This window comes from Phocoena phocoena, chromosome 2 (assembly GCF_963924675.1).
Source record: "Phocoena phocoena chromosome 2, mPhoPho1.1, whole genome shotgun sequence".
NCBI classification, from domain to species: domain Eukaryota; kingdom Metazoa; phylum Chordata; class Mammalia; order Artiodactyla; family Phocoenidae; genus Phocoena; species Phocoena phocoena.
This window is the reverse complement of record NC_089220.1, coordinates 108,272,713-108,299,168: the sequence shown is the minus strand read 5'-3', so window position 1 is coordinate 108,299,168 and position 26,456 is coordinate 108,272,713. Positions and strand designations below refer to the sequence as shown.

The 26,456-nt window shown below is 41.2% G+C and overlaps 2 protein-coding genes across 4 annotated transcripts in view; one reads left to right on the top strand and one right to left on the bottom strand.

Annotated features, from left to right (window-relative positions):
- Positions 1 to 15,485, top strand: part of INTS14 (integrator complex subunit 14) — a 30,608-nt gene extending 15,123 nt beyond the window's left edge. For 2 of the 3 annotated variants that reach the window (XM_065871415.1, XM_065871414.1), the window contains 4 exons: positions 740 to 873; positions 10,526 to 10,644; positions 12,800 to 12,865; positions 14,642 to 14,893. In XM_065871415.1, the coding sequence (XP_065727487.1) occupies positions 740 to 873; positions 10,526 to 10,644; positions 12,800 to 12,865; positions 14,642 to 14,893 (571 nt within the window). Of the gene's footprint in view, positions 1 to 739; positions 874 to 10,525; positions 10,645 to 12,799; positions 12,866 to 14,641 lie in introns of all 3 variants that reach the window. The other variant, XM_065871413.1, reaches the window with a different exon arrangement.
- A 776-nt stretch (positions 15,486 to 16,261) lies between these two features.
- The window catches only part of HACD3 (3-hydroxyacyl-CoA dehydratase 3), a 32,740-nt gene continuing 22,545 nt past the window's right edge, over positions 16,262 to 26,456 (bottom strand). The window contains exons 7-11 of the mRNA XM_065871159.1: positions 25,203 to 25,330; positions 23,414 to 23,526; positions 22,106 to 22,212; positions 21,408 to 21,539; positions 16,262 to 17,935 (exon numbers count right to left, since the gene is read on the bottom strand). Of these exons, the coding sequence (XP_065727231.1) occupies positions 17,859 to 17,935; positions 21,408 to 21,539; positions 22,106 to 22,212; positions 23,414 to 23,526; positions 25,203 to 25,330 (557 nt within the window). The 3' untranslated portion in view covers positions 16,262 to 17,858. The remainder of the gene's footprint in view (positions 17,936 to 21,407; positions 21,540 to 22,105; positions 22,213 to 23,413; positions 23,527 to 25,202; positions 25,331 to 26,456) is intronic.

Below are 26,456 nucleotides of genomic sequence, written 5' to 3'. Positions count from 1 at the left end.
TATTCCTTCCCTATGAGGAAAGCCCTTCTAGCTTTCACTTTTCCCTGTAGTCTCAAAATCTGCAAAACTCTCTGCTTCCCTTTCTATAATACCTGTTGTCAGAGAAGAAGAGGTCATCTTCTGGCCATCACCTGGGATTGACTGGTAGAGAAAATCAGGAGGTTAGGAATGCTCAGAGGAAGCATGGCTCCTTTTCTGCTTGAGTTAAAATTAGCTGATCCGGAAAGAAAAATGCAATTCTTATTAGGTATCAGTTTGCTATATTTCTTGGTACTCAGGCTACTTGTACTGTCTCTGAGTAGGAGAATCACCTGGGGCCCTTTGAGAAGTGGGAGCAGAGCTGGGTAATGGCTTTGTGCCCTTTGTTAGAAGGGCTTCTCTCTGTGGTACTGCTGTGAATGATTCGGAGGCGGCTGAAAAAACCTATAGGTCTCAGTCCTTACTTGTCACCACCCCTGCAGCTACTTGCTGCCCTTGTGATTTTTTTTTTCCTCTTTTAAGACTGCTTTTGATTTCCATATCTACATAATTGAATAATAATACCTGTCCCCAAGGAATGGTAATATTAGGGGACATCATTATGCATTTTTAGGTTTAGGATTTGACTTTAGTAAAAGTAATGCACCTAATTTCAAAGCTGAAAACCATGTCTCTCAAGAGAAAAACACAGGCTAGAGTTATTTAACTTGACAGTCCCAGGCTTGATGTTCTTCTGATCTTCCATCTTCTCTCCATCTAGTCCTGAATGGCACGGAATGCTCTACTCCCAAGCTGACAGCAAGAAGAAATCAAACCTCATGATGTCTCTCTTTGAGCCTGGCCCAGAACCTCTCCCATGGCTAGGGAAAATGGCACAGTTGGGTCCTATTTCAGGTATAACCCAGATTAGATTTTATTTATCCTGACTTTGTTTTCTCTCTGCTGTTCAGAATGGCTCTGTCTGTGCAGTCAGAGAGCTGCGTGATTTCCCTTATGAGTGCCCTGTGGTTTCTGACGCTGGATATGTACATGGAGAACCCCAAGAGAGTTTGATGTTTGCACTTTTAATTTTACAGCTCAGGGGAAACAAATATTTAGGTTGCTTCAAGTAAAAATAAGTGCTCTAAATGCTTGGAGTGAAAAGCTATTCTCCATAAACTTTTTTCTTTAGTGTACTATTTTCAACCCAGGTACCCCTAGTCATTCATAGATAATTTAATCCCATTCCTTCTTGAAACTATTTTCCCTTAGCTTTCCTGACATTGCATTCACCTAGGACTTATCTTTTTCCTTGGCAACTTTTCTTTCTTGTCATCTTGTCTTTTCTTCCTCTTGCCTCGTGATTCCCAAGGTGTTGTTCTTTGCCTTTTCTTGGGTTATTATTCTCTCTTGGTTATTTCATCAGCTGTTATAGCTTCAGAGTCCCAAAAATCTCTGACTCTGGTGCTGCTTGATCTCTCCCTGAAACTTGCATATTATATTTCCAGCTCCCCCTTGGGCCTCTCCACCTGGATATTCTGTCACAGTCCTAAGCTTAGCACGTTTATTGCAGAAACCATTGTCTCTCCCCGCTTCCCCCACGAACTGTTTCTTCTGATTTTCCTACTCCCTCTGATTGAGGCCTTTGTACTCCTAGGTACTCAGGCTCCAGCTGTAGTGTCACCCTTGACTTATTTGGGCCCATTTAAATTTTAGGAACATCTACCATGCAACCTATTCTGTGCCAGGTGTGGGGGCTAAAAGAGTTAGCAGGAGTTACTCAAAGTCCAGCGGAGAGTGACGTAATAAACATGAGCTGGCACAAGATCAGAGTTGGCCTGAAGGAGGGGGTGGTCAGCTCTGCCTAGAGGACTCAGGAAAATCTGCACAGAGAAGAGACACCCTAGCTGAGTTTTGAAGAAAAAGAGGAATTTGCTGAGCTAGTGAAGGCAGAAAGGGCATCCTGCCCAAATGGAGCACAAAGTGTAAGGGAGGGGTGGGAAGGCCAGATGGTAGGTTAGAGATTGGCAGTGGTACAGCAGGGCAGGCCTCATCTGAAATGTGAAGAGCTGAGACTTTATTCTGCAGATGCTGGGAAGCCACTGAAGGGAGTAATATGATCAGATCCTTCTGGCTGTAATGAGAACAGTGGAGATACCAGTTAGATGACTTTGTATTCTAGGTACTGGTACCCCCTGGAATTGTGCAGTATGGCTGAAATCCAAGTGAAAGATCATAAATTTTGCATTTAGAAAAAGAACTCTGTGGAGTGTGGATTTGAAAAGGTAAGGGCATCTTGTAGTTAGAAGTCTCCTGTGACAGTCCTGGAGTTGTGAAGATGAAAGGCAGAACAGGGGCAGTGGCTGGCGATAGAGACGATGGGATCCATGCAAAAGGTATTTAGGAGGTAGAAACAACAGTATTTAGATATGAGAATAGAGGAAAGAGAAGAGTTGAGAATGATCCCAGGTTTCTGACCGGAGCTATAGGGTGAAAGGTGGTACTATTTTTTTTTTTTTTTTAAACATCTTTATTGGGGTATAAAAAGGTGGTACTATTAATTGAAACAGAACAGAGGAAGAAGAGTAGATTTGGGAAGAACATCTTTTGTGCATGTTAAGTTTATGCCTGTGAGATTTAGGTGGAGGTGCCTATAAACAATTCCTGTGAGAATCTGGAGTTCAGGAGAGAGGGCAAAGTTGAAAATATTTTTAGTTATAAGCATAATGCTGATAGTTAAAATGATGATAATGAGGGAGATTGCTTAGGGCAATAGTTCACAAATTTGAGTTTTGGTATACAAAAGTGAAACTGGAGAACTTGTTTAAAAATTCTGTTTCCTGGGACTTCCCTGGTGGTCCAGTGGTAAAGAATCTGCCTTACAATGCAGGGGACATAGATTTGATCCCTGGTCAGGGAACTAGGATCCCACATGCCACGGGGCACCTGGGACCGTGCACCACAACTGCTGAGCTCACGCACCTCAACTAGAGAGCCTGCGTGCCGCAAACTCCAGAGCCCTCACGCCTTGGAGCCTGTGCGCCATAACTAGAAAAGAGAAAACCCGCACACCACAACTAGAGAGAAGCCTGCGTGCCGCAACAAGGGAGCCTGCATGCTTCAGTGAAGATCCCACGTGCCGCAACTAAGACCCCATGCAACCAAAAATAAATAAAAATAAATATTTAAAAAAGAAATTCTGTTTCCTGGGCCCTGCCTACAGAGATTCTGACTCATTTGGTCTGGATTCAAGCCAGGAACTTTCAGGGGTTTTTTCTTTTTTTTATAAATTTATTTATTTATTTTTGGCTACGCTGGGTCTTCGTTGCTGTGTGCGGGCTTCCTCTGGTTGTCACGAGCGGGGGCTACTCTTCATGGCGGTGCACGGGCTTCTCATTGCGGTGGCTTCTCTTGTTGCGGAGCACAGGCTCTAGGCACGCGGGCTTCAGTAGTTGTGGCATCCAGGCTCTAGAGCACAGGCTCAGTAGTTGTGGTGCACGGGCTTAGTTGCTCCGTGGCATGTGGGATCTTCCCTGACCAGGGCTCAAACTCATGTCCCCTGCATTGGAAGGCAGATTCTTAACCACTGCGCCACCAGCGAAGTCCCTGCAGTTTTAATATTACCCAAGCAATTACAATCCAGGTCAATAACCGCACTGTAAGAAGCCATAGCCTCAGGAAAGTATATACGTTAAGGAAAAAAGAGAGCCAAGGACCAGACTCCTAAAAAGGACCAACTACTAGCAGCAGTGGAATTGGCACCAGTAAAGGAAAATGAGAAGAGGCAGATGAAAGAGAAAAAGTAGAAGAAAGGGATGTCACAGACGCCAAGAGAATAAAGGGATTCGAGAAAGAAGTACAGTGTCTCATGAGCACATATGAGACACAGCCTACAATGTCTTATACACATATGCATACATGTCAGTTAAAGTCTGAAGGATGTCTTTTGCCATTGAAGCCTAAAGAAGATTTTGATGGAATATAGGCCGTAGAAGCTAGGCCAAGGGTCAGCAAACTTTTTCAGTAAAGGGCCATATAATAAATATTTTACATTTTACAGGCCATTATGGGTTTTGTCATAACCACTACACTGCCATTGTAGCACAATCATAAACCTTTTAAAAATATTTTTTAAATTCTTAATTCTTAAACAGGCAGCCAGCCATAGTTTGCCAACTCTTGAGCTAGGATCCAGGGGCTGGGCTTTTGAAGTTCACACAGGAACAGGAGAAAAGACAAAGAGCTGAAATCTCTGAGTAAAGCTGGGAGTATGGAAGGTCTACCCTCTCAGTGAGAGGATGATAAGAAAAATTCTACCCATTGTTTCTACCTACTTTTCTGCATATAAAGAAACATAAAAGTCTGCTATGAGAAATTGAAGCCCAAGTCCTGCACCATGTGGATCGACATGACCCATTCCCAAACCAAGCAGTGCAAAAACTGGTCCTGAAGCAATGAAATCCATGGTGCATCCTCCAGAAGCTAATATAAATGGCTGTGTAGGAATTCCTCTGCAACCAGGGCAAAAAGAGTGCTGCAGAAAAAACAGTCCCCACTGGAAATGAGTTCATGATTTGAAAAAAAGTTTTAAAATCATGTGAGGATTTTCTCTTCTTTTAAGAAAGACCAGTAGGAGGAATAGCACCTTGAGGACTTAATCTGAAAGGGCCTGTAGAATGAGTGTTTTAAATGATTAAAGAGTTTTAGAAAGGAATAGAAACCAAGAGGAAAGAAGAAGACACTATGAATCAAGAGTCATTTGATCTTGGGACTTCCCTGGTGGTGCAGTGGTTAAGAATCCCCCGGCCAATTCAGGGGACATGGGTTCAAGCCCTGGTCCTGGAAGATCCCACATGCTGCGGAGCAACTAAGCCCACACGCCTAGAGCCCGTGCTCTACAACAGGAGAAGCCACTGCAATGAGAAGCCCACGCACCGCAATGAAGAGTAGCCCCGGCTCGCCGCAACTAGAGAAAGCCTGCGCGCAGCCACAAAGACCCAACACAGCCAAAAATAAAATAAATAAATATTTTTAAAATCACATTTAAAGAAAAAAAAAAAAAACAGTCATTTGATCTTAACAGATAGGAGGTTCTTGGTGGCTTTGTAAGAGTTTCAGCAGATGATTAGCCAGGAGACAGGTTGAGGAATGAATTAGAGATGAGGAAATGGAAATGCCAAGTTTGACCACAAGAGGACAGAATTAGGACAGTAATTGGAGGAGAACCTGGGGTGTATGTGTGTGTGTGTGTGTGTGTGTGTGTGTCTGTTGAAAGAGAGATTCTTCACCTCTTTTACCTGTTCTCTCTACAGCATTTCTACGTTCATTCTGTCTTTTCATTCTCATGGCTCTTGCCTTGTTCTGGCTTTTTTTACCTTTCACTTAGATCAGAGGTCAGCTAACTAGGGCCTGCAGGTCAAACTAGCCCACCGCTTATTTTGTAACTATAATTTTATTGTGCAGTTTTATTACACAGTCACACTCATGTATTTATATATGATCTATGGCTGCTTTCCTGCTTCAATGGCAGAATTGAGTACTTACAACAGAGACCGTATAACCCACAAAGCCTAAAGTATTGCTGTCTGATCCTTTGCAAAAAAAGCTTGCTCACCCCTAACCTAGACTATTGTGAGAGTTTTCACCACAGCTGCCTGTCCATAATCTAAGGTAGTAACATTCACATGCCTTTCTGATCTGGCTGCCAACCTAGCAATGCTCGGCTGGTTAACGCGTATTCTTTTTTTTTTTTTAATTTATTTATTTATTCATTTATTTTTGGCTGTGTTTGGTCTTCGTTGCTGTGCGGGCTGTCTCCAGTTGCAGCGAGTGGGGGCCACTCTTCGTTGCGGTGCACGGGCTTCTCATTGCGGTGGCTTCTCTTGTTGTGGAGCACAGGCTGTAGGTGCACGGGCTTCAGTAGTTGTGTCATATGGGCTCAGTAGTTGTGGCTCGCGGGCTCTAGAGTGCAGGCTCAGTAGTTGTGGCGCACAGGTTTAGTTGCTCCATGGCATGTGGGATCTTCCCAGACCAGGGATCGAACCCATGTCCCCTGCATTGGCAGGCAGATTCTTAACCACTGCGCCACCAGGGAAGTCCTAACGCATGTTCTTAAGTCAGATGGAACTGCTCTTTACTCAGCCCTGTATTCATGTAGTTTTTTCCTCCCGCTATCTGTTCTTTTCCCTGAGGATAATAAGAGCTAACATCTCTTGAATTTAACTTTGTGCCGGCACTGTGCTAGACAAAATGAAATGTATCATCTCATTTAATTCTCACAACTGTCCTAGGGAATTGGGATTGTCATTATGGTAACAAGTAATAAGTGATAATAAAACCTATCTTAGAGGGTTGTTGGAGAATTTATTGAGGGAATGTGTATTGGCTACCTGACGCAGAGTAGGCACATTTTAATGGTGGATCCTGCTGTTTGTTTGGTTTTTTTTGGCTGCATTGGGTCTTCGTTGCTGCACGTGGACTTTCTCTAGTTGTGGCGAGCAGGGGCTACTCTTCATTGCAGTGTGTGGGCTTCTCATTGTGGTGGCTTCTCTTGTTGCGGAACACGGGCTCTAGGCACGCAGGCTTCAGTAGTTGTGGCATGCAGACTCAGTAGTTGTGGCTCGTGGGCTCTAGAATGCAGGCTTAGTAGTTGTGGTGCACAGGCTTAGTTGGTCCACCACATATGGGATCTTCCCAGACCAGGGCTCCAAACCATGTCCCCTGCATTGGCAGGCAGACTCCCAACCACTGCGCTACCAGGGAAACCCTGCTGTTTTAATTATGTTTTTTAATCAAAGGAAAGCTTGCAAAATAGTACTGTTTATACTTATCCCTTCTCCTAATTCTGTTCCTAGAGACAACCATTTTCAAATTTTAATTGTTTCTTTTGATGTTTACTTACATTTCTAAATAATATAAGTATACAGCTATTTCTTGACCTTTTTTTTCTTTTAAAGGTCATTTTTTTTGACTTTTTAAGGAAAACTAGTAAGCTCTCTTACCGCTACCATCCCTCCCCACTCATCCACCCAAGAAGCACATTTTTCCCTTCCTCAATCCTTGCAGTGTGGTTATAGCGTTCTTTTTGGGTAAATCAGTATTCCGTCCTTGCTAAGTGAAGTCAGTATTATTTACTACTAAGCTGTGTGGCCTACCACATCACATTTCCTTTGTTTTGCGGCTCTTCGTGGCCTACTCCAGATACTACTTTTTTTTTTAATTAGACATTTCTTTTTTCTAGCAGGTAAGATAAATGTATTATAACTTCAATTAAAAGGAAAGCTCTCTTGGAAAGGCACTGATGTTCCTCAGAGGATGCGGGAAAGAGCTGGGCAGCCTGGCTGTAGGGGAGCCAGCAGCAGATGAGCGCAGCCCTCACTCTAGGCTCTCTCGCAGCCTTTCTCTACTTCTCTCTTCTTTTTTCTTGTTTTCCTTTGCTGTTTTCTGTGTACCTATCACTAATGCCTCCGTAAGTAAAATACATCCTTTACGTATTTTTTTGTCAGTTTCTTTCTTTTTTTTGCTTGGAGTCATCTCCCTCCCTCTTGTTTCATGAATGGACTGGTGGTTCTCTAGGCTGGTTGCATAGTTGTCATCCCGAGTCTTCCCTTCATAGCTCTTCCGTGGCTCTCCTGTTTCACGCATCCTCCTGAGAAAAGGGTACATGGGAAGTGAACATTTGAAATCTTGCATATGTGGAAGTGTCTGTATTTCATCCCTTACACCTGATTGATAGTGTGGTTGGATATTGAGTTCTAGGTTGGGAATCATTTTCCTTTAGAGTTTTGAAGCATCACTCTATTGTCTCTTCTGGCTTCCAGTGTCACTACTGAGAGTCTAGTGCCATGCTGACTGCCAGGGCTTTGACACTGATCTCTGTTTCCTCTGCACACCTTGAGGCTCTTTTAGTGTCCCTAGCGTTCGAGATTTTCAGAATCATGTACCTAGTTTTTGGTCTCTTCACTCATTGTGCTGGGGACTCAGTGGGCCTTTTCATCTAGGAATTCATGTTCTTCATTCCTGGGAACACGAATATGTCTTTGATTTCTCCCCTGTTTGTATTCTCTGTTCTCCCTCTCTAGAACATATGTTTATGATTTTTGTGTGTGTGTGTGTATGTGTGTGTGTGTGTGTGTGTAATTTTCTTATCATCCCCTACCCATTTTTTTCATTTTTAAAATTTTTTGTTGTACGTTCTGTAAAATAATCTTCAACTTTATCTTGCAACTGATTTTTAAAAAATTTCTGCTATCATATTTATTATTTCTAAGATCTCTTGTTCTTTTTTCATAAATGTCTGCTAAGCTGGTTACCACATATAATGGCTCCAAACAGTTAGAGACAGTACAAGATAGGCTATGATTAGATGTTGAAATGTTTGTTACTGACACTGAGTGCTGTAGGATAAAAGGGACTAGAGAAATCACTGTCTACCAGAAAAATATGGGACAACTCCATGGAGAAAGTAGGATAGGATCTGGACCTAGAATTTAAGTAACTTTGGAAAGGTGAGGAACAGCAGTGTTGAGTAGGGGAAGTGTTATCTTCGAAACCAGGCCCAGCTGAGTCCCTGTGAAATCTGAGCCTCAGTTTCCTCATCTGTAATGAGACTAATAATATCTACCCTCTAGGGTTGCTGTAAGGAGAGAAGTTGTATGTGTAAAGTATTTTGCACATAGTTGTAATTTAATAAATTACATTTAATAAATTCTGTAAGTTCCTTGAGGCCCGAACAATACCTTCTCTAGCCACACTTCCTAGCACAGTGCTTGCTGCATAATGAGGTGTTACTATAGATGATGAATGAGTACGTGAGGGAGGGAATAAATAAATGAGGAAAGGAGAGCATTCCAGACAGGGGGATAACAAGGAACAGTGGCAGGGAAGTTGGAAATAAGCATGTGGCATGGGAAACAACTGTTGGGATCTTGGCCTGACTAGAAAGGTTTATGTATTAACAAGTATTTGTGGAAATGTCTGGAAAGCTGAGCCACTACTTTTTGGAGTGGGTAGGAGGAGAGGGGACTGACAGAGATAGTATGGGGCCAGTATAAGGCACCTAAATTAATGACAAGATTGGGGTTAGAGGGCTTATGGGTCAGTTAGAGAAACTGGGCTAATTCCAGTTTTCAACATGAACATTTGAGCAAGGGATTTAAGCTCCCCAGACTTGTTGGGAAAATGATTCCTTCTTTGTCTACCCCAAATGATAATAAGGATAAAATAAGCCAGTAGATACAAGTATGCTTTGTAAGTTTGTGACAGAGTTTCAGTGACTTAGGAAATAGGTAGAAAAACAAAAACCCTTGTTTGTCCACATGACTATAAAACCAACATGGCTTTAAATCCTTGGAAGCAATAAACTAGTAACCCATAAGATGAGGTATGTTTCACCAAAAAGGTATTTCTTCCCTTGCTCTTTTTTTTTTTTTTTTTTTTGGCTGTGCAGGGTCTAAGACATTGCTGCGCGCGGGCTTTCATTGCTGTGCAGGCCCCCAAGCAGAAGGGCGACTGAGCACCTCGGCCGCCCCAGCTTGTACCCACCCACAGACTCAGGGCGGCACCAGAGGCCAACCCTGGGCCTTAAGCCCATCTCTGTCCTGCTTGCTTTTTGTTAATGTTGTTGGTTTTTTTAAGTTGGTTTTCAGTTTTCGTTTGTTTGGTCTTATTTTGTAAGAAACTATTTTATATATAGTAGACCCCGTGCGCAAGCAGGGGCCACTCTTCGTTGTGGTGTGGGCTTCTCCTTGCCGTGGCTTCTCTTGTTGAGGACAGGCTCTAGGCGCATGGGCTTCAGTAGTTATGGCACGCAGGCCTCAGTAGTTGTGGCTCGTGGGCTCTAGAGTGCAGGCTCAGTAGTTGTGGTGCACAGGCTTAGTTGCCCTGCAGCATGTGGGATCTTCCCGGACCAGAGCTCGAACCCGTGTCCCCTGCATTGGCGGGCGGATTCTTAACCATTGGACCACTAGGGAAGTCCTTTCCCTTGCTCTTTTCCATAATTTGTCTATACGTAATTTTACTTTTAAATTTTCGCAGTGCCTAGACCTATGTTGTCTAATCCAGTAGCCACTCACCGCAGAGGCTCTTTAAATTTAATTAAATAAAATTCAGTTCCTCTGTTACACTAGCCATGTGTCAAGGGTTCAGTGGTCACATGGGCTATGGCTACCATTCCTCATCACAGAAAGTTCTGTTGGAGAGTGCTGGGCTAGGCTATATAGAATTTCAGTATGTATATATACATATATTTTTATATATACTTTAGTATTATTGTATGTACAACATTTTTATCCTCTCTGACCTTAATTTATAAAGCAGATAAGTGAAGCTTGTTTCTTTAAAAACATTAAGCTGTTTTTCACTTGTATGGGTCTCAGTTGATTGTTTAGTGTCCGACATCAGTATTGAGAACAGGTTCCCCAACCTGACTGAAGTTAATGGATTTTCTTAATTAGGGAAGTAACAGGATATAGGAGATTGAATGATTCAAAGAGCTTCTAGCCTAATTGGAAATGTAATTGATTGTGTTTTGCCAGATGTCATTTCAAGAATGTCTTTTTCTTTTAAGATGCTAAAGAAAACCCTTATGGTGAGGATGATAATAAGAGCCCATTCCCCCTGCAGCCCAAAAACAAACGCAGTTATGCCCAGAATGTGACCGTGTGGATCAAACCCAGTGGCCTGCAGGTAACATTACCATTCACGTTGCTCTCCACTGGGGACAGGAGGAGGGATTCTGGCGGGCAGGCGGACATTTGATTTGATTTTCTTTTCCTTCGATACTTAGTAATTAATTTACTTCTAATGTTTGTCATTATTTCCAAAAAGGATTTGAAGTGGCCTACAGTAAAACACGTAGGTAGCAGGATCATTTTTTACAAAATTTAGAGCAATATGAAACGTAGAGGAAGAGGAGAGACAATTGTTTCAGGAAGCCAAGGCAAAATGATAATTGTATTTGAGCAATTTGGCTCTGGGCTTCCTGCTACCAAGGTCAAAAAAGAAACATGTTGTTTATATGGTTCTTCTTGTCTGATAAAAGGAAGCATGTCAGTTCTTCTAGAGAGACACATTCTTCTGGCATTAAATTTTAATGTAAAAGTTTTGACATGGTGAGTCATTGAATAACATTATGGGTGTTATCTTTAATAATAATTTTGAGAAAGATGTAAAAATCTTCATGTGGTTATTTCTTCCATCCCCACAGGGTAAGCCAAAGCATTATCCTATAATGCCACAGAGACACTTTCATGGGAGGCTAAGATTATCTTGTTATCAAGGTGTGCTGCTTTTAGTCAACATACTCAGTGACTTTCTTGTCCCATTAGTCATTTATACCTATTTTTTTTAACTCTTTATTTTATATTGGAGTATAGCTGATTAACAATGTTGTGCTAGTTTCAGGTGCACAGCAAAGGGACTCAGCCGTACATATACATGTATCTGTTCTCCCCCAAACTCCCCTCCCATCCAGGCTGCCACATAACATTGAGGAGAGTTCCCTGTGCTATACAGTAGGTCCTCATTCGTTGGCCACTTTAAATATAGCAGTGTTATACCTATTTTTAAAAATCACTTTTTTATCATTTGAGTGCCTTTTTTTTTTTTTCCTTTGTTCTTCCACGAGTCCAACCTAAGCCAAATGAGAAGAGGCAGTCAGGCCACCTGACCACAGAAGTAACTTCTGTTGACGGCATAGTCTCTTCCAGCCCCCTTTTCAGGGAGACTGGACACATCCTGCCGTGGCTAAGGGGCCTCTTCCCTTTGTTGGAAATTCAAGTTCTCCTTCTTTCTTGCCACCACTGACCCCAACACTTCCCTGTCAGAAAGAGAGCTGAATTTTTCTAAAATTTTTTTTTAAATTTTGTTTTGATCTGGGTGTATTGTTTCATTATGGTGAGGTGCACATAACAAAATTTACCATTTCAAATATTTTAAAGTTACAATTCAGTGGCATTTAGTACAATCACAGCCATCACCACTATCTAGTTCCAAAACATTTTCATCACCCCAAAAGGAAATCCTATGCCCACTAAACAAGTCACTCTCTCCCAGCTCTTGTCAGCCACTAGTCTGCTTTCTGTCTATAAGGATTTGCCTGTTCTGGATATTTCATATAAACTGCATCATATTATACATGGCCTTTTGTGTTTGACTTCTTTCAGTTAGCATAATGTTTTCAACGTTCATTCACGTTGTAGCATGTGTCAGTACTTCTTTCCTTTTGATGGCTGAGTAATAGTCCATTGTATAAATAAACCACGTTTTGTTTATCCATTCATTCGGTTGGTGAACTTTTGAATTATTTCCACCTTTTGGCTATTATGAATAATGCTGCTATGAACATTTGCCAAATTTATTTTTTCTTTTGTTGCTCTGCTGTTGTCATGAAAAGAGTTTTATAGTTTTAGCTCTTACGTTTAGGCCTCTGATCCATTTTGAGTCCATTTTTTGTATATGGTATGAAGTAAGAGTCCAACTTTATTTTTTTGCGGGTGGCTATCCAGTTATCCAAGCACCATTTGTTAAAGAGACTGTTCTTTCCCCCATTGGATGGTCTTGGTACCCTTGTCAAAAAGCAGCGGCCATAGATGTATGGGTTTACTGGGGGTGTTTTTGTGACAAGTTCATTATTATCACCAAGGGATTTATTATCATCAAGCCTTTTGAAGGAGGGAGATGCTTTACTAATGTTGAACAATGACATTAACTCAGAAGGGATCCTCATCTTGACATTGTAACTCTTTTCTCATTTTCATTTTTTTAATTTAAAGCCGTCCTTTTGTATTCTTTCCCTTTTTACCACAGAATTCTAATGTTGAATTCTTTTTACCCTCGATAGACAGATGTACAGAAGATTTTAAGAAATGCAAGGAAACTACCTGAAAAAACACAGACATTCTATAAGGTAAGACTGTCAGACTTATAGGGAATGAGGGCGGGCCCTGGGATGTGTGCCAGAAATAAACAGTTCACAGTAGTGTAGGGTAACGTTGAACATGGACAGGGATTAGAAATGTATGGTTTGTTTGTGCCTTCGTTTTTTCATCAGTAAAGTCAGTAGAAGTGAAAGTCTGTTGCTGCCCTAAAATCCAGGAATCAGAAGTGTTTAAATGGCCTGGTTCTGTGCAGCGGGTCTTCTCTGCGTTGGTGCTGTTGTGAATGGCTGAGGGAAGGAGCTGCAAGGACCTGTGGGTCACAGCCCTTAAACCTCCTCACTGCTCCCATATGGGTATCCAGTCTGACTCCAGGCAACCATTGTATGTGACTTCCAGGGATGGTGATTGCTCAGAACATTCTTACTGTACCAGAGGATCTGCTTCCAGGAATGACTTCTAAAATTGCACGTTTACGAATTGCAAAAGGATGGCCCTCCAGAATCATACCTAGCTAATGCAGAACCATTGGTGGAATGAAGTTACAAGGGATGGGGTGGAGTTGAGGGGCATTTAAGGTCACTCCTTGCTTTTCCCCTGTCCTTCTGGTGTTTGGCTGAGATTAAGTTAAGTGGCAGTGTGAGGTATGCTGTATTGGCAATTGTGTCCTAGCTTGCGAATCTTAAAATACGGTACACACAGCCAGCTCCAGGGTAGCATCTCTTCCAGAGAACATATGTGCTTTGTCTGGGTGTTATCTTATTACCTTTATGTCTTCTAATTATGTAGCGAGCTGGTGAAATCAATCAGAGTTCAACCAGAGAGCTGCCCAGCCCACCATGTCCCTCACTAACTGAAGCCCTAGGCCCTTGATGACCACTCCTTGGCTGTAGTCCCTGTCTCCCTGCAGAGCTGTCTATTCAGGGTGGCACACTTGTACTTCGGCCTTCTGAACTTTTCACTTGTAAACAGATGATAGTAGAGAGGTGGTCAGAAAGCCCATTTCTCTTTTCTGGTTTTATATAACCTACAGGAAAGGGCCTCTACCAGATGGCTGTGTCAGCTCTTCCAGTGGTCATGGAAGAGGTTATCCTCATTTTGTGCCACTGACACCCAGAGAGGCTACACAACTTGCCCAGATCACACTGCTAAGTGATAGATGGGGCATTTCATATTTCTGTGCTTCCATCCACTACTCAACCTTTTGTGGTAATCTTTGGGGTCAGACCTACTGACTCCTCCAGTGCCTCCTCCAGACATGCTCATCGTCATTCAGTCTAAGGCTCCAGCCAGAGGCACCGGAGGGTAAGAGCCCTCTGAGGTTTGGGGCAAGCCTTTTCTGTACCTGAATAACGGAGGAAAAGTATCCTCCATAGAGTTATGAGTACATGAAATGATGTATGCAAAGCATCTCACCATGTTTGGCCTAAGTGCTCATGCAGGAACGTGGAGAGACCTAGAGGGTATAATGCTAAATGAGATACCTCAGATCAGGAGGATGTCATTTCTATGCAGAATCTACAAAGTACCTCACCATGTTTGGCCTAAGTGCTCATGAACTGTGGTGAGGATGACCTGAGTTTCAGTCACCTGTGTCTCCCTTAGCTTTCTGATCACCTGCAGAGGAACCACTTCCCAGTCATGTCCTCACACTCTCTTGTTATTGGCATCTCTGTACAAGCACTTGTTCTCATATAAAAATGCTCATTTAAGATTAGGAATCAAGGAGAACTTATACTAAGCTGAGCACTTACAAAGTATGTGATGAGGAGAACACATTTCAGGAACATTGGTATCTTTTGTTTTAGGAGCTGAACCGTTTACGAAAGGCTGCCTTGGCCTTTGGTTTCCTGGACCTGCTCAAAGGGGTGGCTGACATGCTAGAAAGGGAGTGCACGCTGCTGCCTGACACAGCTCACCCCGATGCTGCATTCCAGCTGACTCACGCCGCCCAGCAACTCAAGCTGGCCAGTACTGGCACCTCTGAGTATGCCGGGTATGACCACAACATCACACCTTTGCAGACAGACTTCTCTGGGAGCAGCGCTGAAAGAATGTGAAGCTGACTTCATTCTTTTTTCAAGTGAAAATAATTTAGGATAAAAACTTTTCTGGTCTGTTCACCTCTGCAGCAGCTACCCAAAGACCTTCCCAAGGCTGCCTCAGAAGCACCACTTGCAGGTTTGACTCTGCTACTCTGAGAAGGGTTCTGCAGGGTGGGCAGCTGCTCGGGCTTTGACCTTAGCTTTCTGGAGCTCAGTCTTTAAAACCGAAAGACAACTGTTGCTCCCACAATGGGCACCTCTCCTGAGAAGCCTGAAGGACTGACAAGCGTAGAGCCCTCTCCACCTTCCTCGGGCACCCTAACAACCTGGGTTCTCTGTTCCTGAAATGCCCTTTACTCTTCTCCTCTCCCAACCACAGGGACATTTTCAGGTACCTATGATTGGGAGAGGAGACTTGCTAAGTACAAGCCCAACATCACTAAGTTTCAGAATTTCCTTAGAACTTGGGCAAAAGGTCGGTGGTAACCCTTAGGTGCTTTTGGCATATCTTGAGATACAAACTTTTAGATAGCAACCATAAATGTATAAAATTCTTGTTTCTTCAAATTTTTTTTAATGAAAATAAAATATTTGATTTCCTATAAAATGGTTGCACTGGGAAATTTTTAATGGGTCTTTTTGCCTTTTGCTCTGTCCTATAACCTAAGTATAATTTTAACTTCCTAAGTAGCATAGATTCATCAGTCTTGAAGGTTCCTTGGGTTCCATACTGACTTCCTTGTTTCTGACACTGGTTAGGCCTCACTGCTTCACTGCCTAAGCCAGGTTCCATCCAGGTAGATTCTGATATCACTGTAGTCAGTTATGCTTCCAGTTCATGAGCTAGCTTCATGACCTTAGGCAAGTCATCTAATCTCTCCAGGCTTTATTTACATCATCAGTGCTTTTCAGATTGTTCTGTAAAACTCCTAAGGAATGGCTGCTTCAACCCAAGCAAACATGTTTTATTTAACATGCTGAATTGCTATATAGGCATACCTCAGAGGTTTTGCAGGTTTGCCTCCAGGCCACCGCAGTGAAGCAAATATTTCACTAAAGTGAGTCACACGAATTTCTTCGTTTCCCAGTATATAAAAATGTTATGTTTACACTATACTGTAGTCTACTAAATGTGCAATAGCATTCTAAAATAAAATGTATATACCTTGATTTTAAAATATTTAACTGCTAAAAAATGCTATCCATCATCTGACAACACAGTGTTGCCACAGATCTTCAATTTCTAAAAAATGCAAGTATCTGTGAAGTGCAATAAAGCGAGGTATGCCTATAAAATATTTTGTCTAAACAAAGGAATTTATCACTAACAATTTGGAAACCATTAGACTAAATGATATTTAAACACAAGTTACTAAGATTTTAATTGTAAATGTTTAATAGAAATACACAATCTTTAGCTTTCTCAGACAGCAATAAAGGGGTTTATAACAATCAGTCACTAAGAATACAAGATTCTACCACAAAGATACAGCATAATCTGCTGTAAAGCTGATCTGCCCAATTACACATAGAAAGTCAGTTGAAAGAACACCAGAAATTAATACAAACAAATGTTGACAGAAGTTGCAGACATGCAAAATATCCTTCGGTGCAATGAACTTGTAAAAATATCAACCAGCCTATGCTAATCAGATGTTTTTACTTAGGTCAAACCAAGTTTCCATCTTGGCCCCAGAGAAATAGCATAACCCAGAGTCCCCTTTCCCCCAGGAACAATGGGAATGGCAGAACAGAAAGAGTCATCATACCTCAAATTCTTATATACAAACATTACTTGGTTTACTTGGAATGTATTAGGGAAAACTGATGTTTTCGACAATGGCCAAATCATAGTGTCTAGATTTTTTTCAGTTCCTCTGTTGGTAGATTTCCTGCCGGGAATTGTTAAAGGCTCAGCTGGTGGTTCTCCAGCCAAAGTTCTCACTTTGTTTTCACTGTCCTACTGCAGACAGGTGAAACAACAGCAAAATAAAAAGCAGGTGTTTTTGAGGCCTATTCAAAAACAGTTCCACCAACTCACTCTGACACAAGTAAATGGACTCAGTCAATGCAGGGGAAGGAACACTGAGTTTTTTATGTCTGTGCACAGCCTAAGACAGTTTCATAGGTATTTTTACTTGGCCTACTCTGATGTTTCCAGTTTGCCACAGGCTGCATGGCCAGTTTGACCCTTTTGATCCCTGTAACACCATTTGCATTTGGAACTCTTATAATCTCATTGTTTTCTAACTAATGTTTCATCTTTCGTGTTGAAAATAGTTCCGATTTAGCTAGGAATGAAGTAAATGATCATGGTGTTCCAAGGTTCTGACTGGTTTCTCTCAAATCACCCTGGGACTCTCCAGTGCCCACGCAGGTTAAGATGTTGTTAGAGAGATTCAGAGGTAATATGTGTCCTCCAGCCCTACTCGGACTCAGAAATGTTTTATCAATGACTGAGTAAAACTCGATTTCCAGAAAAATCAATGCCAACCCACTTAACAAGTAGCCCCTTGGGTACAGAATATATTAGGTCCTTGTCTGAGTCACTTTCACAGCCTCCAACACAGCAACGTAGTCTTGCTTTTTTTTTTTCCACAAGCAATAGCTGAAAAGAACAATTCCCAGCTATAAGAATGGCCAGTAGCTGGTAGCATCAGGGCACTGAAGAAGTATCTCTGGCCTGTGTGAAACAGACTGACTGGACATGGAGTGGGTGGGGGTAGGGCTGAGTCTTTTGCTGTCATTAACAGAATACACAGGAATGAACCTGTCATCAGGTATCAGTAATCCATGTCATGCAAGTACTACACTAAGATAATACAGTAAATTCAGGAATGTTACTGGGGAAAAAGGAAGATAGCCTCACTGAGAATATAATCATTTAACTTTAAAAAAACTTTTACATCAGTACAAGAAGGTAAAACTAAGAATTATAGATTAGGCTCAAACTGGCAAGAAGTCATCTAAATCTCTCTTTTTAGTGGATCTTTTTCTTTTTTTGTCCAAAGCGCCGCCTGCGCTGTTTATAAAGATGACGGAAATTTATGTACAATCCTGAAAAAGAAAAGAGGCCAGTTAGAAAGGAGAATCTTTGTCTCTGTTTATAAGCAGAAGCTCTTGGGGCAGGACAGTCCCTAGTTGTCTGTTTTTCATATCCCACAGCCCTGTGCTTACTGCAGTTGCTCAGGAAGTACAACTTAGAACAAATATTAATAATGCACTAGAGACAATTCAATTTTCCCCCAGTGGGTTCTACAATTTAATTTTCTCCCATATTTTACTATGAAAAATTTCAAATATACAGAAGATTAAACCATGTACAGTGAATACCACCTAGATTTAAACTTTAACTTTTTCACATTTATCACATACCCATTCCCATCTCATTCTTTATGTATTTCAATGTAAGCTGCAGACATCAGTACACTTCACCCCTAAACATTTCATTAATTAGAGTTCAGTATTCTCTTTTTTCCTTTCTTTTAAGGTAGGATTTATATAAAATGAAATACACAAATCTGAAACAGAGAGAACCTAATTTTTAATTCAAGGCTATGCAATAATATGTATTAAGCAATAGCCTAAAAGGTATGAGACACTTTTCTAGGAAGCACACAATTCAGTGAACTAGAAAAACACAGGATTTAAGAGCCAGAAGAAAATTTCAATCCTACGTGATCACTGAGTAGTTCTGCAGCTTAGTCTCACCTCAGTTTTCTCACTGTACAACAGGGTTAAAAACACTTATTTTACAGCCATTGTGAGAGAACATATGTTTGATCCATACACAAATATAATGGTTGTTATACTGCTTCTAAATTACGTAGATTTAGGATTTATTTCATTCTGAAGAATAAGAACAACTACATATTCATTGTAGGCAAACTATGAATACAGAACCTTGTAAGTTAGAATATGCAATAGCTTAAACAACACAAGGAAAAGCCACTAGGGTTAGTGCACATTAAAATACATCTACCTGGGACTTCTCTGGTGGTCCAGTGGTTACAACTCTGCGCTCCCAATGCAGGGGGCCCAGGTTCGATCCCTGGTCAGGGAACTAGATCCTGCATGCCACAACTAAGAGCCTGCATGCCACAACTAAAATCATGCCGCAACTAAAGATCCCGCATGCGGCAACAAAGATCCTGCGTGCCACAACTAAGACCTGGTGCAAATATTTTTTAAAATACGTCTACCCTTCTAGCTCTTTTAGTAAAATATTTTAAGGGTCTTTCCAACACTTATTCCTTTTTAACACTTTCAGTAGGCCCACCTCATGGAGCCTAATTACAGTAGTACTAGATTTATCCAGTAATAGAGGTAAAGAGCTCTTTTAATGAGTGCATTTTCCAAATGGAAGCTTACTCCCTTAAAGCGCCAAACGTTTTAACATTTTTGGTGTGAAATCTTTCTGAAATGGAAAAGAAGAACAAATGGAATAAAATTTAACCTTTGGCAGATGACCTGCCCCCATAATGTATATTATTTAACTGCACTTCTGCCATGTGCAGATTCCGAGGGGCTCCTAAAGGGTGTAGGTCTCTTCTCCCCCACTTCTAAATGACCAAGATCGGGAATTCCCTGGTGGTCCAGTGGTTAGGACTCCACGCTTTCACTGCCAAGGGCCCGGGTTCAATCCCTGGTTGGGGAACTAAGATCCCACAAGCCGTGTGGTGCAGATAAATAAATAAATAACCAAGATCACTGGGCTTTCCAACTTCTTGGGTTTACTTTTTGTGGTCTCCCTCTCATTCTGGGGAAGCCAGCCTCCAAGCTGGTCCCCAATAATCCCTACCTCCTGGTATTTCATACCCTTGTGTAGTCCCCTCCCACATTATACAAGGTTGATCTGTGTAAGAAAGAGAATACAGCAAAAGTGATAGTATGTCAGGGCTTCCCTGGTGGCGCAGTGGTTAAGAATCCACCTGCCAATGCGGGGGACGTGGGTTTGAGCCCTGGTCCGGGAAGATCCCACATGCTGCGGAGCAACAAAGCCCCCGTGCGCCACAACTACTGAGCCTGCGCTCTAGAGCCCGGAAACCACAACTACTGAAGCCCACGCGCCTAGAGCCCGTGCTCCGCAACAAGAGAAGCCACCGCAATGAGAAGCCCGCGCACCGCAACAAAGAGTAGCCCCTGCTCGCCACAACTAGAGAAAGCCCATGTGCAGCGACAAAGACCCAACACAGCCAACAAATAAATAAATCTTTTTTTTAAAAAGTGATAGTATGTTACTTGTGAGTTTAGGTTATAAAAAGCAGTGTGGACATGATAGAAGTGCTAATTATCACTATAATGGCAATCTTATTTCAATTGATAAATGTATCAAATCAACATGTTATACCTTAAAGTTATACAATGTTTTATGTCAAATATATTTCAATAATAAATAAATTTTTTAAAGGCAAAAAAAAAAAAAAAAAAGGCAGTGTGGCTTCTGCTTTCTTCCAGATCACTTGCTTTGGGGAGAAGCCATGTCATGAGCATCCACGTGGAAAAGTACTATGGCAGGAAACTGAAGCCTCCTGTCCACAGCTACATAAGCGAGCTTTCAGCAGATCCTCCAGCCCCAGTCAAGTGTGCAGAAACTGTAGCCCCAGCTGAGCTGACAGCTTGACGAAACCTCATGAGCGTCCCTGAGCCAGGGCCACCCAGCTAGCCTACTTCCTGACTCTCAGAATACATGCGAGATAATAAATGTTTTCTGTCTTAAGCTGCTAAGTTTTGGGGTAATTTGTTACACAGAAAAAGATAACCAGTATACTATCTGCTGTCACATCCTTCTGTTGCCAGGAGACCATAGAGCCATACTTCAAGGCCACCTCAAGACTTTTGTGAAATACAACAGGGAGAAATATATGTAAGTATATTAAAATGTGTTAGAACTTTATCTAAAGTAAACAATCCTCATAATTAGGAAGGCTTTTAAATCTCTCATATTTGCAATAATATAGGTTTACTTCTCTTTCCCTTCTTTTAGTACTTAGTTTTTATGAGTTAAGGCAAAACTTTATGGTTTTATATTAAAATTAATAAATAAGCAACGCTTTACATGAGGAGTGGGGGGCTTTCCTATTGTTAGGTAGAAGCCTTCTGACGTCTCCTGGCTGCTCAGAGGCCTTTACTGCCTTCCCTCCTTGCTGCCAACTGTATCACCACCTCTGTAATAATTCCTCTGGATAAGGGATCTGCTACTGAAATTAGAAGTAAAATGAGCTTTTTATTCATTTTTTATTCAGTTTTAAAAGAGCTGCTTACATTGTTTTAAACATGAAGTATGGTGAAGTCCCAATGACCTAGAGCATTTCAAGAAGATAACTCACTCACTGGAGATGTGGGAAGAAATACTTCCACACATAGCATATTCTCCTACTGGGTCTATTTGGCAAAGTAATCGTTCTCTAACTTATTTCTACTGTTTTGAAAGTAAGAATACTAATAAGGATTTTTAAAACTCTGAATCATTTAACTCTACCTTCTAAGAAGTAACAGAAAAAAGGTCTATTATAGAGCCAATACTTACCTAAAAATAATATTATAAGATAAATCTGAAGAAAAAAGGAAAATCTAACTTTGATTTTCACTGGATATGGCAATGTGAAGCTGAATCTTCCTGTTTCATTGAATATTGGAATGGACTGAATCACTGAGACGGCTGAAAAGCAGAAACAAGAACATTTTAGAAGCAAATGAAATACAGTCACATCTACTGATAGAACCTTCTAACCCCTCAAAGTTTCTGGGTTTGTTGAAAATGCTTCTTCCTCCTCTCTTTGTACAATGGGCTCATGTCTCTTTTTTTTTCCCCCTAGCTTTCCTAGGAAATAAGCCTCCAAGCTGACAACAAGGGTAAATGAGGAACAGTCATCTGATAGCACTGGGCTTCCTATTCCATAAAATGAAGAGAAAAATCCCTGACTCACTCACTAGGTGTTTGTCGTAATAACATGAAGTCATCAATAAGAACTTGCTTTGGAAAATTTAAAGTACCATATAAATAGGAAGCATGCAGTGCATGACCACCCAGCTTCCAAACCTTAACAAAATGAGCTACTTCCTTGGAACAGTATAGATACCAAGAGTCATGTGGAAGGAAGCCACTAGAAAGAAATTCTTGAAAAGTTCAACACCCATATTTCAGACTAAGGCTGGCAGAGGGAGGAAGAAAGATCTGGCCACCCCTTGGAATTGAGGTATAAAACCTAGAGTTCCCGAAAGCACCTTCTGCCAAACATCCCAGAGGATATAGGGGAATCCACATAGTGTAACGAAGCCATGTGAGCACCTTCCAATCCATGTCAATGCAGGAAAGCATGTAGAAGGGGTACCTATTGAAAATAAGGAATTAACATGTTAAAAGCCACTGAATGCAACCCTAGAACATCATTCAACAATAATTTCACAATTAGCCACACATGGCTGCTTCTTAGCAGAATTATAAACTCCCATCATGCTCCTCCTCCAATCTTCAAAGGATATGAATTCTCAATAACGGCAGACTAAGTTTAGGTCTCAAAGGAACCCTCTATGAAAAGGTTCAGTATATAGAACAGATGCTCAGAAGCATTTTGGCTTTATTCCTAGTTGATCTACATTCCAAGTAGGTAAAGATGACAGATACTTTGACAGACACTTTATCGCTGCATAAATGAACATTACCAAAATTAAAGTATACAAAAGACCTCTGATCTATAATCAGGAATACTCTATTTAAAAAGAGATAACATAAAAAAAAGTTGCTTCCTCCCAAACAGTAAAAGTTAATATTAAGTACCTATAATCTTTCACCTTTGTGTTAAGTAAATTAGAGGGTATACTGGGTGCCATGGGATACAGACTCCATTTAAACACAATCTAGGACTGCTGATGTCTTTTCTCCCTCTTAACTGTCAACTTTACCAAAATACCACCAAACCTAGAGCTGAGGAGTCAACTTGCAAAACCAACCCTCCACTTGACTGAAAAGGGAAGAAGTATGGAGTATGTATGGTCTGGTAAAGAAGAACACATCTACTTTAATTGGATCTTTTTTTCTTTTTATAGATATTTCTTCTATTGACAACTGAGAATGGAAGAATCAGATAAGAGGTCAATTCAAACTTCAGTAATCTTGTAGTAAAAGATTCATTTCTATCATCCCTTCTCGAAGGCTAGTCTTTACTACTTCCATCCAACCTGGGATGCTCCTTCAGCCCCATGTTTCTTCAGCCCTTTCAAGAATTTTTCCATGTGAATGAGTGCTCTCTTTCCAACAAGACAGCAAGATCCTGAAGGGTAAGATCCTTTCATTTCTCTGGATCTCTCCCTCTGCTCTCCAGTGCCCAGGCTGGTATTATGATCCATTGACTGTTTAAAAAAAAAAAAACTGCCTCACCTTTACAGAGCACACAGATGCAGGTAGAACTCTCCACACAAAGAACCTTAATCTCAAATCAAATGAGACTCTGGATAAGACAGCAACTCCCTCAAGAAGAGAGGTGCTCCAGAGTGGGAGAAGCACTCAAACACCATCCTGGCATTTCTACCCACCTCAAAATTTCAGCTGTGCTCCATATATAAAACACAAAGAAAACCACAGCTTTGTTTTGCATTTCTTCCATGGTGCCAAAGACGATAAACAAAATGAAGTTTCTTCCAAGAAGCTATTAAAAGGACCCAAAAGAGAGAAAGAAGTTTTAAAATATATTTTCAAAAAACAACATATAAATGTATTATCTGAAACGTAACCCCACTAAATTCAAGGTAAATAGAAAAAGACTGAGATAACTTAGAACAAGTTAAAGTACCCAAGCCAGTATTTGTGGACGTGTGTGTGTGTGTGTATTACACACGTTCAAACACAGTTTAAAGAATACTGCCAAGTGAACATCTGCGTCTGCATAACACAAGTTAAGAAACAGAACGTTACCAGTGTGGCACACCCCCTCCCTCCCCGTAGTAAGTAACTACTATCTTTTGTGAGGTTTTTTTAATATTTATTTATTTTTGGCTGCTTTGGGTCTTAGTTGCAGCATGCGGGATCTTTCGTTGAGGCATGCAGCCTTCTCTCTAGTTGTGGCGCGCGGGCTTAGTTGCCCCACGGCATGTGGGATCTTAGTTCCCTGACCAGGGATCGAAACTGCGTCCCCTCTATTGGAAGGCAGATTCTTAACCACTGGACCACCAGGGAAGTCCCAGAAACTACTATCTTGTGTTAACCATTCCACTGCTTGTCTTTATAGTTTTACTACTTATGTATGTATTCCTCAACAGTATATTGTTTCATTTTGCTTGATTTCAAACTTTCTGAAAGCATACTCTATGTATTATACTCTGACTTGCTTCTTACTCAATGTGACATTCCCAAGATTCAACCATGTTGGCGCATGTGGTATTGCCCAACTCCAAAAGGCTTCACTCACATTGTATTCTACATGAATGGCATGCACTGGAGGCATGTGATGTGACGACACCGAACCTATTTTGCCCTAGAAATTCTACCCTGATGCTTATTTGTATCAGTCTTTGATATAAAAAAATATTAGTCCATATTAGTGGGTCACTCACTATCCACTTTTATTTTTTTGAACTAAACAAAACAACCTCTTTCCAAGGACAGAAAACCAAGAAATAACAAGGCTATTGTATTAACACCCTTTATCATGCAAGTGATACTGTCAGAACGCCATAGCTGATATGCCAGAAAAGGGCTGAACTATAAAAACAGCATCCAGAAGAGACTAGCCAACAGTCACCTGATTCCCCGAGTCTGGGTTGGTGGTATCTAAGAATGTGTAACTGCATATAGTTAGGGAACAAGGCAAGGAAGCTGAAAGACTTTGATGTCCCGTTCCTGAGAGCAATCTTCCAAATATTAGGAAACAACCTAGATGTACTGGGGGTGGGGGGGAACTCCCCACATGAGTCAGAAGAGCCACCTTCATACATGGAAGAAAGTCCAGAGTGAAGAGAGTTCCCAGGTATTACACCACCTTCATTGACCTGAGGTGGTAGGAGACCAGGCACACCCCTATCTAAGAAGAGGTTAGGGTTTTCCACTCCTGCCTGAGAATCAAGCTTCCCTAGTTTTAAAGCTCTTTTTATAACTTTGTGATATCACGAAGATATTATAAACAATAAAATAGACCTGAAATGGCAAAAGTCTATTTTAAACAATATCCCTCAGGTTTCACATTTTCCAACCTGTTCAGATAAAACAATGCTATTCCTGTGCAAATAGGTATTTTTACTAACTGAGACTTCCCAGCAAAGTATGGATACCTACTAAATAAACATTGAAACCTTTCATTCCCCACCCTCGAGCTCAACTGTTCAATACCTGGAAAAGAGAAGGTATCACTGGTGACTTAGTGACTCCAATTGCTGCATTGATAGCTTCCACAACTGCCAGCATCTGGCAGAAATACATCATGTCAGCCACGGTGTGGAACGTGTCATAAAAGGACTCTATGGGACAAATACACGTTAAGGGTAAATCAACTGGCAAACTCCAACAGAAGTATTTTGCACACTAGATAACTCTTTACACGAAAGGAATTTTAGGAAAAGTATAATAAACATCCAGTCAGAGTCAAGTTCACTATTCACCCCTCCATGGGCCTGAATAGTAAATTCTACTGTTTACCAGAAAGTTAACACATAAACCCTGTATGCCCTTCTCAGTTTTAAAAGGCAAGAAAAGACACATACCTAGACTTCACTCAGTTATTATATGCTGAAAAATCTATATATCAAAGCACAATGATAATTCTTTTCAGATCCATTATCTCATTTATACATATATCAACTGCAACCTAGTCTTTTGAAGTCTCAAAAACTGTACAAATAAATGGGGTCTTCCCTGGTGGCACAGTGGTTAAGAGTCCACCTACCAATGCAGGGGACATGGGTTCGTGTCCCGGTCCGGGAAGATCCCACATGCCGGGGAGCAGCTGGGCCCGTGAGCCATGGCCACTGAGCCTGCGCGTCCGGAGCCTGTGCTCCACAATGGGAGAGGCCACAACAGTGAGAGGCCCGCAAAAAAAAAAAAAAAAAAGAAATGGTATAAACCTAAGAGTATGGAAAGTTTGAGTAAACCATAGTATATCTATTTCATGGAATATTATATAACAATTTAAATGATAGTTATTCCTTATATGAGGACAACAAATGTGGTATCAATTTGGAGTGCTCCATAATTTAATATCCTTCACTTTTCATACTGATCCTCACTTGACATCCTGCATTCGTACATTCCTCTTTGCAGTGTTTCTCAGCCGGGGCACCACTGACATTTTGGGCAAGACAATTCTTTGTCCTGCACATTGTAGAAGGTTTAGGATTCTTGCCTCTCTGCCTATTAAAGTAGTGCCTCTAAGAAATGGCAGAGTTAGGCACCTTACCAACAAAGATGACACTGCAGGCACCTCAAAAGAATACTGTTTAAATATCAAATGAATAAAACAAGCCTCTTGCAAAAACTAAAAAACTCTCTAATATTCTCATGAAAATGATCCACTTTACAATCCTGCTACAAAGTCAAACACAAAAAAATGAAGAATGGTATATAGTGTTATTGCATAATTTTGCTGGA